This window comes from Lagopus leucura, unplaced genomic scaffold (genome assembly GCF_019238085.1).
Source record: "Lagopus leucura isolate 7727_CA_CO unplaced genomic scaffold, USGS_WTPT01 Super-Scaffold_73, whole genome shotgun sequence".
In the NCBI taxonomy this organism is placed as follows: domain Eukaryota; kingdom Metazoa; phylum Chordata; class Aves; order Galliformes; family Phasianidae; genus Lagopus; species Lagopus leucura.
Genome location: NW_024962252.1, coordinates 36,341,952 through 36,356,709, shown reverse-complemented (window position 1 = coordinate 36,356,709; position 14,758 = coordinate 36,341,952). Strand labels below are relative to the sequence as shown.

The following is a 14,758-nucleotide window of genomic DNA, read 5'->3' as shown; positions in this document are numbered from 1 at the left end:
GGAAAAGGTTGCAAGGAGCAGAAAACAGACAAAAAAAAAAGAAAATGAATTCTGATGAATTCTGTATGGAGAAGTGTGCTCATGCTGGGGACAGTCCTAAGGGGATGAACGCAGAGGCAAGCTGCTGGGCTCCAGGGCTCCAGGGCCTAAGGCAGGGAGAGACAGTGGCTGTGCCCTGCTAGGGCTGCTCAGCACTGCTCAGGTGCAACGCTAGCAGCAGCTGTTTCAAAAATATATTAAATCTTCCTGCCCTCCTTTCCAGAGCTCCTGCATGCAGATTTGAATCCCTGGACATTCACAAGCAATTATTTCCTAATGATGCTAGAAGCAAAGCTTCCAGTTCTATAGCTTCAAAAAGGCCTGCTTGGCTGTGATCTGCTGTTGACCTTTTCAAGACCTAAATATACATGAGATACCTAAATAGGATAATTGGCTAGAAATAATGCTGGTGTAAGCCAGAGGCCTTTCCCCAGAGGTGACACAAGCCCACAGTAAGCAGAAGAGAAGTTACAGGAGCTCCCTCCTTGCTGCTTTGCCCCCTGCATTCAAAGGCCTCTGCTGCTCACAGCTCTCTTGACTTTGTGTGAATTTATTCATGTGCATCTCAGGGTCGGGTTTCACAGTGGATGTGCCTGGCTGTACAAACTGTGCCAAGAGAGCTTAGCGGCACGGCACTGTTTTGTGTGCAAGATGTTACTTTTGCAAGGGCAGGCCCACATCCCTATTTCTAGCATTGCACAATAGAATGCCGTGCAAGAAATAAACATGCAGTGGCCTTGCAGACAAGCTAGATCAACAGCTCATCCATCACAGCTCTCCACATCCCCAGTGATGGGAAGGGACAAGGAGCGATGCTGATGGCTTCTACACAACAAACAAGAAAGCAGAGGCGGTGTTTGCTCATTTCAACGTGCAAAGCTGACTTGTTTAAATATGAATATGTTGCTTATAGCCAGATTTTAGCAACAGAAGCCCCACGGCATCAATCACTGTTTGCACTTTTGCTAAAAATAGTTGCACTGGCTGGGGAGCTTTTTGGATGTCACATCTGCAGAAGACGTTCATTTCCCCATGCCATCTCTACCCATTATGGTTCCCCCATGCTCCTGTGTGCTCTGTGTCAGGAGGCATCACACACTCAGTTTGTGTGGTGTTGCAGTGACCTGTATTCACTTTCCTGCTCTCACTAAGTCCCTTCCTCTCTCCTCCTCTCCCATCCCAAACAATGGCTGACCTGCCTTGTGCCAGGCTTCTCCCAGTGCTCACAACAATGCTGTGTTTGGAGCTATGAGAAGGAGGTAATCCCACAGCAGCAGCAGCAGGAAAATATATGACAAGAACCCCAAACACTGCTGCCTCCCTCTAAGAGCCATGACGCTGATGCCCTACAGGTCTCTCCTCTAAGACAGAGCCACACCAGGTGCCTGGAGGATCAGCAAAGCCCTCTGCATCTCACCAGACAGCATAGCAGGTCCCATCCCCACTGCAAAGGGGATCATTGGGCTGGATTTTGATGCATGTTGGGTCTTTGCCTCCAGGGATGTGACATCTCCATGATGCTCCTGCTGTGGTACAAGTGCCCTGGCACCCCAGCAGAGGGGAGCGGCCCAGAAAATAAAGACAGGCCACCAGCAGGGATCACGGTTACTTTGGGCAGCTGGAATTTTGGCTGGGTTGTTGGGATGGATTTTCATAACAAAGGCAGACAAATATCTAGCTTTGCTCAGGGGCTGTGTGGGCAGCCTCTGGTTATCTCCCTTCAGTGACCACAGCTAATCTGGTTTGACCTCTGGACAGCTGGCACTCACCCAGGCCTCAGCTTTCAGCCCTGCTTTGTGGCTGCAGGAAAGAGAGCCAAAAAGTGGGACTGCTGGCCTGTGCAATCCTATCAGCTGTGTAGCCCTCATTAAATGAACTCGGCACGCTGGATAAGGACAACAGCTCAGCGCCTGATGGCAATACGCTGTGCAAACCCCGTGGGGACAAAAGCATTTGCTCAGCGCAGTCTCCTGCAATATCTCGGAAAGCAAGGACCAAGGCACACGTATGAGAAAGCTGGAGACGTTTTCCAGGCCCTGCACAACTCCTGTGCCTGTTACAGTGTGCGTGCACCTGCTGTGAGGGAGGCTGCTCCCAGAGGCACTGCTCAGCAGCGAACTTCCAGCTGGGCCATGCTGTTGTCACGCACATCTGGGGCCCACATCTGGAGATGGAGATGAGAGGGAGCCCCAGAGATTTATCAACAGAAGGTGAAAAATAACTGATAGGGGAGACATTTACCTTTTCTCAGTCTATTTGCTCTCTATTATTTTAGTTTCTAGCATCCTTTGCCCCTTACAACATGTGCTAGGCAAGCTGCAATAAGATCCACCAGCCCGAAGTCTTGTCACCACCTCCTGGTACTACACAAACCCATCTCTGGGCCAGATCCTCCCTAGCTGGAGGGGGAGCTCTCCTTTACATCACTCAGCAGAAAGACACCCTAGGAACACATCATATGCTATTACACCTCTGTGGTGGAATGAAGGAAAGAAATCTCTTAGAAATCTTAGTTTCCCATCTTCAGCAGAGAGACATTTATTTCAGTGCAGTAATGTTCATTCAGGACTGGGCACAGGTGGTCAATTATTTTTCTGCCTGTCTAGAAGAAGCACGTTGATTCCTCATAATAAAAAGTATTAGTGCAATCCTGAGTTTATTGCTCAATTAGGGAAGTGACATGGAAAGAGTTACAGCCTCTTGCAGGGAATACAGTTAGAAACACGTTTTTGCTGCTGAATGAAATAACCATCCTCCTCCCCATCAGACACACAAAGTCTACATAACCAAAGAATCAACTGACAGCTTTTTTAGGTCCCGTATTTAACTGGCCTATGCAACAGTATACTGTACTGCATATTGAAGCTCTATGATATAATTGCATTACTTTCTCTGTTTAAGGCATATTTAATTGATTATTCAAGCACAGACTAAAAATAAAAAACTGAGCACAGAATTTGATTTTGGTGCCCAGCATAAACAGAACTGTGCATCGAGCAGGATTTGAGAACAATGTACATGTGCACAGTTTGACCACTTTGTGGGGTCCTCCTGGATGGAGGGAGCAGTCGGATGGTTTTTAAATGCCTGAAGGTAAAGCTGGAAACCTGCTCTCCACTACTGTGTCAGGTAACAATTCATAATAAATGAACCTCTCTTTGCAAATACCAAGGGCGCTGTTGTCAGCTATTTGGAGTATCACACAACTTTAAATAATAGATATCATTTTGCACTTCCAACATTTTAATCTCAATCTCAAATTGCATGCAAAAGTAATTAAATAACAGAATCCTCATTTCAAAGCTGAAGACCAGACACCTAGACATCAAGTTAGCAGATAGGTGGCTGTACCAGTAGTACCTCTGCTTGAGTTGAATGGCAAACGCAAACTCAAAGGAGTGCAGATGCAATATGCTGCTGATCTCATGATTACAGCTGCCAAAAATGTGGACGTCATATGGAACACGTATCTAGTTAATGGACAGATACAGCACCTCAAGAAGAGGTTTAACCAATCCTATATCCGCACCTAATTATTTTGAGTAAATTGTGCTTGCTTTCCTTCAATAATTATCAGCAGATACTGAACAGAGCTCAGCCCTGAGGTGCTGCAGTAGAAACATGAACCAAACCATGTACTAAGCTGAGGGTGCTATGGAACTAGGAAGACATGAGACACTGGTGGAAACCAGAGTGAAATAGCCGCTGTCACTGCTATAGCACAACTAATCATAGAATCACAGAATCAGTAATGTTGGAAAAGACCACTAACATCATCTAGCCCAACCACTGACTCCATGAGCAATGTGTGACCCCCTGAATCTACCAGGAGCATCACCCTGCCAAACATAGGGGCCATCCTCACGAAGAGAAGCAATGTCCAGTCACAATGAAGGTTTTACTGAAGTTGCTAATGCTAGTTTGGTACCAGGGTACAGCAGTGAAATCGTACAGATTGCTGCAAGCAAAATGGACCCTCCTTGTAAGGAACAGTTGTGCTCAGGGTATCGCTTGGTGTTAATCTGCCTGTACACCCACCTGAGTCTACAAATGAAAGCAACAAGAATGCTTCATGTGGGGAAACAGACACTTCTTCCCAAAGACGGTGACAGCAGCACATCAAAATCCCACTGTGCAAGACAACATTTATAAAAACCTTGACAGATATCATCGCTTGTTTGACTTATGGAGCCATCAAACGCTCACTTCCACACAGCATTTTTGGGCCCTTCAGCTGACTGAATCACCAATTTAGAATCTGTCAGACTTCATTATGCAGATTAAGAGCCTCTCCTTGGTTCCATTTGTTATGCATTAATAAGAGAGCATTGGCGAGTGCATCCCCTCACACAACCAAATCCTTTGTGCCATTACATAGTAAATTTTGTTCTTTCGAGTGTTTGAAAAAAAAACTCCGCACAACAGCAACATGGCTTAGTTGCTATGCACAGACTGAGAGCTGCTGCATAGGGATCAGATCTGGAGTTTGGCCTAACTTGAAGCACTCCTGGTGAATTACGCCTGCGTACAATCAGACATGGTTCTGCCTGTTCCTTTCACCTACACAGGTGTGCTCAGTCCTGACTGCTGCAGTACTCCCAGAGTGGTGTGCAGTCTCCAGGCACACCAACTGCCCTACAGCTCAATGTCTGGTGCTGCTGCAACGCTCAGCAACAAAAGGCAGATTTATTATGAATGCTGGTAGGGCTCTTTTTTCTCTCTCATTGACTAGATGTGACTCAAAAAGTTAATGGTAATTGCTCTCATCTTCATTTAGCAACGTGAGAGAGAGAGAAATGGGAGCAATTTGCAGATCTGAGAACAGGTCATTACAGGTGTGTTATATTAGTGTATTCATGAGCCCCCTGGGACAGCCATGCTGAGATATCCAATAACTTTCTTAATGTGTAATTACACACCATTGGACTATAATTGATTAATTGAGAAGAGAATGTAGGCAGATGCTAGGCCAAGGCTTCTGCTGCTCATTAAATGAATATGTCCTTGCTTCTTCTTAATAAGTTAAGTGAACTACTCAAAAGCAATTAAGTGAGAACTGAAATTCATTAAATTTTAAGTAATTATTGGTACTAACTTTTGTAATAAAATGCAGGATTTATACTTTGTAGAAATGGCATCCTACTGCAGAGTGCAGTGAAGCACCTGCTCCTTGCAGACATACCTGCTCTGGAGTGCCCTCAGAGCATGGCTGTATGAAGTTAACCTGCCCTGCTTGGGCATCATCCCTGCACGGTCCCGATGGTTCCCAAAGAGAGGGTCTTGCCATGGGATGGACCTTAATTCTGAGAAATAAACAGTCCGTCAACTCCTGATTTTCAACCCCCTGCTTTCTTTTGTTGACCCTTTTTACTTGAAGGGGTGCCAAAGCAGTGTCCCTTCAAACCCTCTTGCTTTTTAATGGGGAGGGCAGTATGTTCAGCAATACGAGGCAGGAGCCAACTGCAGAATGACAGAGCTCATGCTGGTCCGCGTAGCACTTGCTCAGACCCGACAACACTCATTTTCATTGACACTGCATGAGTGAGAGCTGAGGCAAACGCATGGCAGGTCCCGGAAGCCAGGAGATATTTTGGGGCCTGGCCCCGGTGCTCCAGGTGCAAAGGCATCTGTGGCTTCCAGGGTGCCCCATGACATCTCATTCATGCCCCACTAAGTCCTCTGATTCCTCTGCAAATACCTCCTGCAAATATTTATAGCTCTGAAAAATTTTAAATTTTAAAATATAAGAATTTTAAACTAAAATTTAAATAAAATTGGAAATTTTATTAGACTGGTATTTCATTGAGATCATGTTTGAAAAAGCCATTTGTCAATGAGAACATGTTTAATATATTCTATAGGGGAACTACAGGAAAGAGGGGGACAGACACTTTGGCAGGGTCTGTGATGATAGAACAAGAGGAAATGGCTTCATGCTCAAAGAGGGTAGATTTAGGTTGGGTATTAGGAAAAAGCCTTTTACAGTGAGGGTGGTGAGGCATTGGAACAGGTTGCCCAGAGGTGTGGTGAATGCCCCATCCCTGGAGACTTCCAAGGCCAGGCTGGATGGGACCATAGGCAACCTGACCAACTGTGGTATCCCTGTTCATCGCAGGAAAGTCAGTCTAGATGACCTCTAAAGGTCCCTTCCAACTCTAAGGATTCTTTGATTCTACGATAATATGAAAATTATAACTTCAGTAAAAACATCAAATGAGGAGAACAAAGAGTAAAAATAGAGGAATACAGCACAGCACTGTAGTAAGGAGAAATTAAAGTAGGAGAAATTATTCACACCAATAGTTGCACATTTATTAATAAAAATCTTAATGCTGGTTCTGGGAAGACAACAGAATTGGGGCTGTAATGGGATTTGAATTATTTTCCTTTTAAACAAATGCATTTTGCATCCCTTTTGAAATAATAATAATGTCAAAAACTAGAAAACTGCCTCCTTCTGAGGAAAGGAAAGCAAAGTATCAAGTGTCACATCCTCAAATAATATTCCTGTATTGATATGAAGGAAAATGCCCAACCAGAACCCCCAGGCGAAGCTGATGGATATAACTGGAGCGCTGAGGAGAGCTCTGCTGGTGAGGGAATGGGGCTGGTATGCAGCTCGGAGGTCCCAACACCTCCTGTCACCCCACCAGCCCCATAAAAACGCTGAGCGGAAATTCCCAGGGAAAGCAACTGCCTATCACATGGCTTAATCCCACCCTGTACCACCACTGTGTAGGCCCTCGACCCACTCAAACATGTGGATGGTGGCCACCCTCAGCAGCCCTGTGCAGCCAAAAAATGAGACGTAGGTCTTATTTCCAAAGTTGCTCTCTCAAGTGGGACTACTCAGTCTGGCATGGCGGTATTTTCTGCAGGTCCCATCTCTGATCTCAGCCTTCACATTCAATGTTATAAAAAAACCTGTGTTTGCCATGCTTCCATTTATCTGTTAGCAGGCCTACAGCACTTGCTGGTCAGAGAGGGGGAAGGAGACTCTGGGCAGTTGTTTGTCTTTCCTTGCCTGTGGAATACAGGATGTGATCCAGAGCTCACAGCAAGTTAATGGAAGGGATCCTACTGATTTCATGGGGATTTGGATCAGATGTCGGCAGAGCCCTAAAAATGCTGTGAGTCAAGAACAGCAGCCTCCTCCAGGTTCCAGGGCAGGCAAGGCACAGGGCTGCCACTGACATGGAGGAGGCTGGGAGCACAGGGGGCAGGACTGGGAAGGTGCAGGAAACTTCTCCAGGCCCCAGAGAAGCACTTGTACCCAACACAGATCCCATAAATAAACTGTAACAAGAGCCACTACCATCCCTTCCACTGTTGAGCAGAAAAATAGATAACCAGGAGCAGGGCAAGAGGGATGCAGCACACACACGGCATATCTGGCCTGGCAGCAATTCAGGACCATGAAAAATCATTGCTGATTTTGCCTGGGATGTTCTCTTTGCTTGAGAAGAAGCAGAATGCAAGTTGTTCTGTTTTGATTGGGTTTGGTAGGGTCTGGGGCAGGTTCTTTCTAGAAAATATTCTGCTCTAACTCATGAACAATTTAGCTCTTGAAACTGAAATGTTACAGATGATCAGACCACGATATGACCTAAGCTCCACTGCTATTTCAGTCATAGAAAAGGTTGAATTTCATGTGGCCAAGATTACTGAGTTTTCAAGAACACCAGTACCAATTCTCTGCTAAAATTGCTTTGCTCGATATTTCTGTTCCAGAGCCATAACTGCAGTTCTGACAGTTATTTGGGCCTGTTCCAAAGCCCCTGAAGACAACGCTGGGCTCTCCATCGGCAGCCGTGCACTCCCACCAGCCACATGCTCGGATGGCTGTTGGCACAGCTCACAGTGTGCCATGGGGTGCCTCCGGGCTGCGGCCACAAACTGATCAAGAAGCTGATGAGACCCACTGGTAAACAACCAAAAAATGGCACCAGAGGAAAGAGGCAGCAAAAAACAGGTGTAATTGGAACAGCAGTCGGCTCTGGTGTGGAGGTTTTGGCTGGGGGGTGGGTACTACCACCACAGGGTGCCCCAGTTCTAGGCTGCTCTCTCCTGCTACATCCTCAGGGCAGTGGGATCTCCTTCAGATCCAACTTGGAGTAGTGCCCTGAAGGCTGGAGGTGGCCAAAAAGCCTCAGTTCCCCAGCCCTTGGGAAGGCCAAGAAGGTGCTCTCCTTCTCCCTCTCTTGGTTTGAACCTGAAAGGAAGGAGAAGGACTCCATGGAGAGCCTCTGCTTTTGCTCTTTGCTAGGAATAAGGAGGCAGTGTGGGCAACAAAAGGGGAAAGGCAGAAGAGGGGATAAGCAAAGTAATTTCCCCCTGTTTTTCTGTGTTTGCAAGTGTACCAATAAGCAGTTAATTACAGCACTGAATCGATAGCTATTTTACTCGTCACTGGGGCACAGGACATAGGCCAGGTACCTTGTAAAAAGGGAGAACCCAAACCTTGCTTTCTGAAACCCAAATTCTTGTGGTTACCTGAGTACACTCTTACACATACCCATGTTTAATGTGCCTAGAACTACAAAAGCTACAGGACCTATCCAATCACAAGTATTCTCAGTGCCCTCTAAAGACTGTCTAGTAAGTATTTAAGTGATTCCCTTTCCAGAACTATAACTCTGAAGTCAACACTTCCCCCCTTGTCACCTGCCTGGGTGCCAACCTGTGCCAGGCTCCCTGATCCTGGCTCCCCCAGGTGCAGCAACAGTATGACAGAAGCTGAAAGGAGCATCCTCTGCAGCCCTGGCTCTTCTGAGCCTTGCCACTGCATCCATGACAGCCTTCTGCTCACATCTAAGCAGCCTGCATTCTTTGCTTCACTTGTATTTGCGTCAGATATCTTTTCAGAGCTTTCTCTCCCTTTATTTGTTAGTGATTACAAATCAATGGCTGTGGGTGAGTTTGTATTCAATCCGATAACAAGCATGTTTTATTGTTTGTCATTTATGTAACAGTTTCCAAACACCAAGACTATCTCCTAAGTCACTGTACACTGGAGTCACAGATTTATCCTCCAGGAGCAGGAGCAGAACTGCTGGGAGCAGACTTTTTGATTTCAAAGAGAAAGACTTTACTGCAGCACAGCCATGGATCACAGCTGAATGTGGGATTGGAAAGGAATTTTTTTTTCAGGCTCTTCATGTTTTTTTGTTTTTTGTTTTTTGTTTTTTGTTTTTTTGCCTGCTTTACATATAGTTCCAGAGCAGTGGGTGGTACTCAGATCATCTCCATAAACAAATGATCTGGAAAGCAACCTGGCGTTTAATTTCCTTAACCGATCAGACCCTCCTGAACTTAGGCAGCAGCACATTGGTCTGAAACCTTGACTCGGTATTCTGGGAAGCCCAGAGCGGAGAAGGATGAACTGTTGATTTTTCTTTCCTACTTCTGTTAAAAGGCACCCAAGCATGGCTCTTCCTACCCTGACTAACCTGGGTAGGTGCCAGATGGATTTCCCCTTTCTCTAGGCAATGGCTGAGGAATTTCAGCTGGCTAGGGCCAGGGCTGGAGGCTTTTCAGTGGCCTTTTCATCCCAGCCTGCCCTTTCTCAGCAGCTAATCCCATCTCTGTCCAGATCCACTATTCGCTGGACTGTACTGCTCCTTTACAATCAGCTTGCAGAGGACTAAATTCTGCCTTTTCCTTGTGGAAACAAAGAGATGTGTCTGAAAGAAAAGCTTCCAGCCACTCATGGAAAAAGGATTTAAAATCCTGAGGCTGTGCCTATGGTAGTAGGGTGGGTGGCTGGCCAAAAAAGCATGCTGGCCAGGCTCGTTAAAAAGAAATTTGTATTATGCACTTCTCAGTATTTATCATGGGTAACTAATCTTAAGAAAACACGATCCACAAAGCTGCTGAAAAGCTCGCAGGGAAAAATTTATCTCCTCAATGACTGGAGCTTCTCATCCACTTTGCTTTCTGTGCTGTAAGACACAGCACATGACACAAAGCATATCTGGATTTAGCGCGGGACATGATCACCCTCACCTAATCCTGTAACTGCATAATGTCTTTCTATGCCAACCAAAATCTTTAATTGTCTCTGCTTTTCTTAACATACACTGCAAGCACTCAGAGGGTTATGTTGCACAAATTATAACTCATTCCTCCTCCTTTTTCCTATCAAGCTGTCTCTCATAAAAAAACACACAGCAGAGCTGCATCACTCTAACCAAAGCATCTCCTCCTCCGAGGTGTGAGCAGTGAAGATAGCACATGACTCGCTGTACTGCAGGCTGCCATGCTTTCAAATCCCTCCAAGTACTCAGGAGTTAAGCCCTCCCTGGTGCCCGTGACCCAGGCTATTAGCATGCAGCCCATGTAGTACAGCTCCCGCGGGCAAACATCCACGCACAGCCCCTCAGCGCCCAGCCCTGCACCCGCCTATCAGCGCCACGCAGCACAAGCATCTCCCCAGCCCGCAGCCCACGCTCAATGCAGCAAACCTGGCTCGAAAACGGCAGCTGAACCCTACAGCAAAGAAAGCACTTTGGAGCCTCGGCTTCCCAGCTCACCTGACAGGCTACCGCAGCACTCAACTGCACTAAGAAAACTCCAAGGATTTCCTCATTCTCAAAAGCATAAACAACTTTCAGTTTCTCTTTCTTTTAAGAATCTCATCTATCCACTCCTTCTCAGGCAGTGCCTGACTTGCACTGTTAGAGCCTGGGTAAGTTTTTACCACTGGGAAAATATTTGTTAGAGGAAGCAGCTGTCCCCACTCCTTTCTTTCATATTTTTGGTTCATTCCTCCTAAGGAAACAGTTGCTAGCACAAACCCAGAAATTCCAACTGGCCTTCAGGAGACAGATGCTGTCTTACTGGCCAGTTCCTGTGACATTCATTTTACTCTCAAGCACATTTTAATACATCATTGTTAAAAAAAAAAAAAAAAAAAAAAAGGCAAACATTAAGAAAAAAGCACTACCTCTCTGTGAAACATCTAGCATCTTCAACAAAAAATTGACACCAGTTCCTCCTTCTCCCAAAGCTTAATCCCATCATTGTACAGCCACTATCAGTTCCTAAAATGCATCTTGAAAGATAGCAGAGGTATTCATTGTTTGTCTACTTTCTTTTGTTTCTATCAGTGAATTGAATACGGGTTACATCCCTGCCAATTTTGTTTCCAATAGCATAGGAAAATACGACTATGACAAATTGCTTTTATTACTTCCTTAAACAAAAACTGAAACTTGTCCAAAAAAGCACATGAAAGACTAACTTGGCTGATTTGAGCTTTTGCCAGGTACAGAAGTGATACAATAATGCAATAACTTACACGGATACTGATAAAGCAGTATTTAACAGGGCATTGAAAGAACGCTTGATTTTAATAGTACAAGGGAGGTTAATTGGTTCTTTCATAGCTTGCGCTAAAAATAAAGCAGATTTTCAGTCAAAACAACACATTTCTTATTTTGTATACATGCCACTGTGCTGTCTTATGACCCTAGTTCTGAAGTTCAGCAACACTCAGAAGCCATCCTGACTTCACGGACATCACAGGGGCATGGGATGGGTCCTTACACTCAGTCTGAGCGAGAGCACAGTAATTAAGCATGGCTGTGATGAAACCCCTCCACTTAATAAGCAACAGAATTGGGACTACCACAGGGAATCTCTTTTTGTGTTTGTCTACTTTCCTCACCTTAGCATGTAACCTTGCTGCCCCTGAAACCACCAGGAGCTTTGCAAGGGATTAAAGAGGAAGCAAGCCCAGGTCAAAAGGTGCAAGTCCCTTTTTGTTTGAGGAAATTACACTGGGAACCAGCCAACTCTTCCGAGTGTTACATGTGGCCCTGAAAACATTGTCATGATCCCACAGGGCTGGTTTCGCACTGAGGATGCCGGCGGTACATGAGCCTATGGTCCACCAGTGTGGATACCAAGCCCATCTCAAAGGGACAGCAGTGTGAGCATCTCTATAAATTGCACCAGTCTAGGAGCAGTTCTCATGCTGGGTTATCCCAGCTCGGCATCTTGGCTGCCCTGGCTGTCCCACCTGGGGATCAATGCTGGCATTTGGTCAGCACCTTTTGCACAGGCTTCAGTGCCTTGGGAATGCTGCTTGCTCCTCTGCTATCCTTCTCTTGGCTATTATAATTAGGACAAAAGCCCTGTCGCTTGTTTCAGCTTATTTCAAAATCTAATCCTGTGTTCTGGTTCTCTGCAAATATTTCTATTTAGCCAAATGACACATTTTATGTAGGTGAGGCCAAGAAGAAGGGTGAGGGAGAGATCTACCAATTCATCTCAATTTCCATTTTCAAATACAGTGTGTGAATCTCCTTTACATACACTACAATTCATTCCCTATTTACTCTAGGTACACAGAAAAACTCATAGTGGAGCACTCATTTTCGCAAGCTAATCAAGAACGCTAGGTCCCAACAGATTCATTTAATAGAAATATAGTAGGCATTCCTGCTTGCCTTTCATCTCACCTAGCTGCAAACGCTAAAATGAACAGAGTTAACCCTGCTTTGGAACTAAGACCCCTTTGCAGCTAACAGTGGCTGTGCTTCAGCTTGCAAACACTGCAGGCTCCCCATCAGTGCTTCCTGGCTTTTGCTCTTTCCCCGCAGCAGAGGAGCAGTGAGGAGAGGGCTGTGGGCGAGGAAGCTCTGAGCCCTATGGCTGCGTGTACTGACTGGATGGGACTGAGAGCTTTGGGGCACCAGCCTGGCTGTCTCCTTGCACCACATGGGACCAGGCAGCACCACGAGGCCGTTCACATTCTGACATCAAACATACGAGATTGGCAAGCAATTCAAGATCTTAAATCGTTCACGGATACCAGAACTAGCATTAGAATGCTAAACAGAAACACACACAAAAAGAAAAAAAAAAGAAAAGAAAAGAAAAAAAGAAAAGAAAAAAAAAAAAGTAATATTTCATAATGTATGGCATAATGAACAAAAGCCTTTCAGAAAGAAAAACGGTTTTCACTGTGCTAAAGTAACAATCTAGACTTGTTGTAAGTATGTTATTCTTACAAGTAGTTCGCAGTTATTCTTGAAGGCAAGTCTTGGAGTTTCCTTAGCATAGTGCTGCTGGGGAAAATTTTCAGCATGTCCATCTTCATCTCTAGCCTGAAGGGAAATATAATGGCCTATTTAGGGACTTACAAATAATGGAAGGAAAAAAAAATAGCTAAAAGCATAACAGCTCAGATCATTAAAACAGACGGGAATCCCCAAACACAACATTATTAAAAAGTTTGTTTAAATACACCTTTTAGATACGAGAACCTGCGATGCCGTTCTCTTACACAGCTTAGGTTGAACATGCAAATTCATCGCAGCATAATCATTAGAACAACAAAGGACAAACCCAAAACAAAATATTTGAGCTGGAAACCGTGAGTAACTTCAGGGTTTCCATTTACTTCATTGCATTTTTCAGGATTACATTACATACGTTCTCGTTTCAACTTTTTGACATGCGTAAGCAATCCCTAGATAATGTATTTTCAGTTTAACAGCAAGGCCAAAAAAAATAAATCAGCTTTCATAGTCATATTTTACACGTAACACTATTGTAGACAAACGGACTCCCCCTCCGTGCTTAAGCGAAGATCCAAAAGGAGCAATCAGCTCGCGAGAGCAGCCACCCTTCCATCAAACGCGGGAAAAATGTTTAATTACAAAGATGCATTAAAAGTTACCGGTTATTTGGAGCTGCACTGTTAATTAAGAAAGCCGAAGTTTAAATGGAGACATTAACAGAGCCCATTAGCAACACTGCCTGCATATAGCATTTTCCTCCTAATCTGCAGCGTTTTCGGGTTTTGAGCTGAAGCAAAAGGGAGAAGAGGGTGAGAGGAGGAGTGTCGGCAGAGCACTCATTACACTGTTCATTTGGGTGACACTTGCACTCTGTTCCGCTCCGTCTCATCTGATCCCTGACTGTTCGCTCTCTCCCTCTCGCAGCCTCCCGAAATTCACAGCTGAGCTGTCTCCCTCGCATATGGCTTGCATATAATTATGCACATTCCATTTTACACTGCATTAAAATGATGAGATCCTGGCTCCCTGCCAGCGTATTTAAATAAGCCCCAATGAGCCGGGGGTGGGGGAAGGAGTGGGGCCGAGGAAGGGATGTGGGGGGGACGCAGCACATTGCGGTTCCAGTCCCCACAACAAGGTGACGGCCAGGCCCGGGGGGCACGGCATCTCCACGGCTGTGGCAGCGCTCCCGCATCGTCCCTTCCTGTGTGGTGTGGTGTGAGCTGCTTGTTTGCACGTGTCGCGCTGCCAGCGCAGGGACATTTTTTTTAGTGTTGGCATTTGTGAAAGCTATTTGCACCTTGCACGTTGCACGGCTGGTTCGCCTGCAGAGAGGCTTCTGCCTCTCCTCTGGAGAAGAGCTGGGAAAGGGAAGCAGCGGGTGAGTGGTGCAGGGATTTTTGGGAAAACGTGACGGGGTTACACCAGCTGCACCTCAGCTCTCAGCTGGCTGCCCTGCAGCATTAGCAAAATTTGCCCAATGGAGACAAAGCAATTTTTAAAAGAGCAAACTTTGCCCAAAAGTATCTTTCAAACAGCATCTACTATCGGGAAATAGAAAAATAGCTTACAATGTGTGTGTCGTAGCAGCTCATATATATTTTTTTCTTTTGCTGCCTCAATAGCTGCCGTGTGGAAAATGTTTTACAATTTTCCTTCTAACCACAAAGAAGAGGCAAAGCATTCCCGAG

The 14,758-nt window shown here is 45.4% G+C and overlaps 1 protein-coding gene across 2 annotated transcripts in view; it reads right to left on the bottom strand.

Moving 5' to 3' along the window:
• The window catches only part of LOC122190078 (sine oculis binding protein homolog), a 98,680-nt gene that overhangs the window by 31,606 nt on the left and 52,316 nt on the right, over nucleotides 1-14,758 (bottom strand). The window contains exon 4 of one of the 2 annotated variants that reach the window (XM_042889787.1): nucleotides 13,056-13,151. The exons of the other annotated variant lie outside the window; for it this stretch is intronic. Within the exon in view, the coding sequence (XP_042745721.1) occupies nucleotides 13,056-13,151 (96 nt within the window). The remainder of the gene's footprint in view (nucleotides 1-13,055; nucleotides 13,152-14,758) is intronic. 2 annotated transcript variants of the gene reach the window in all.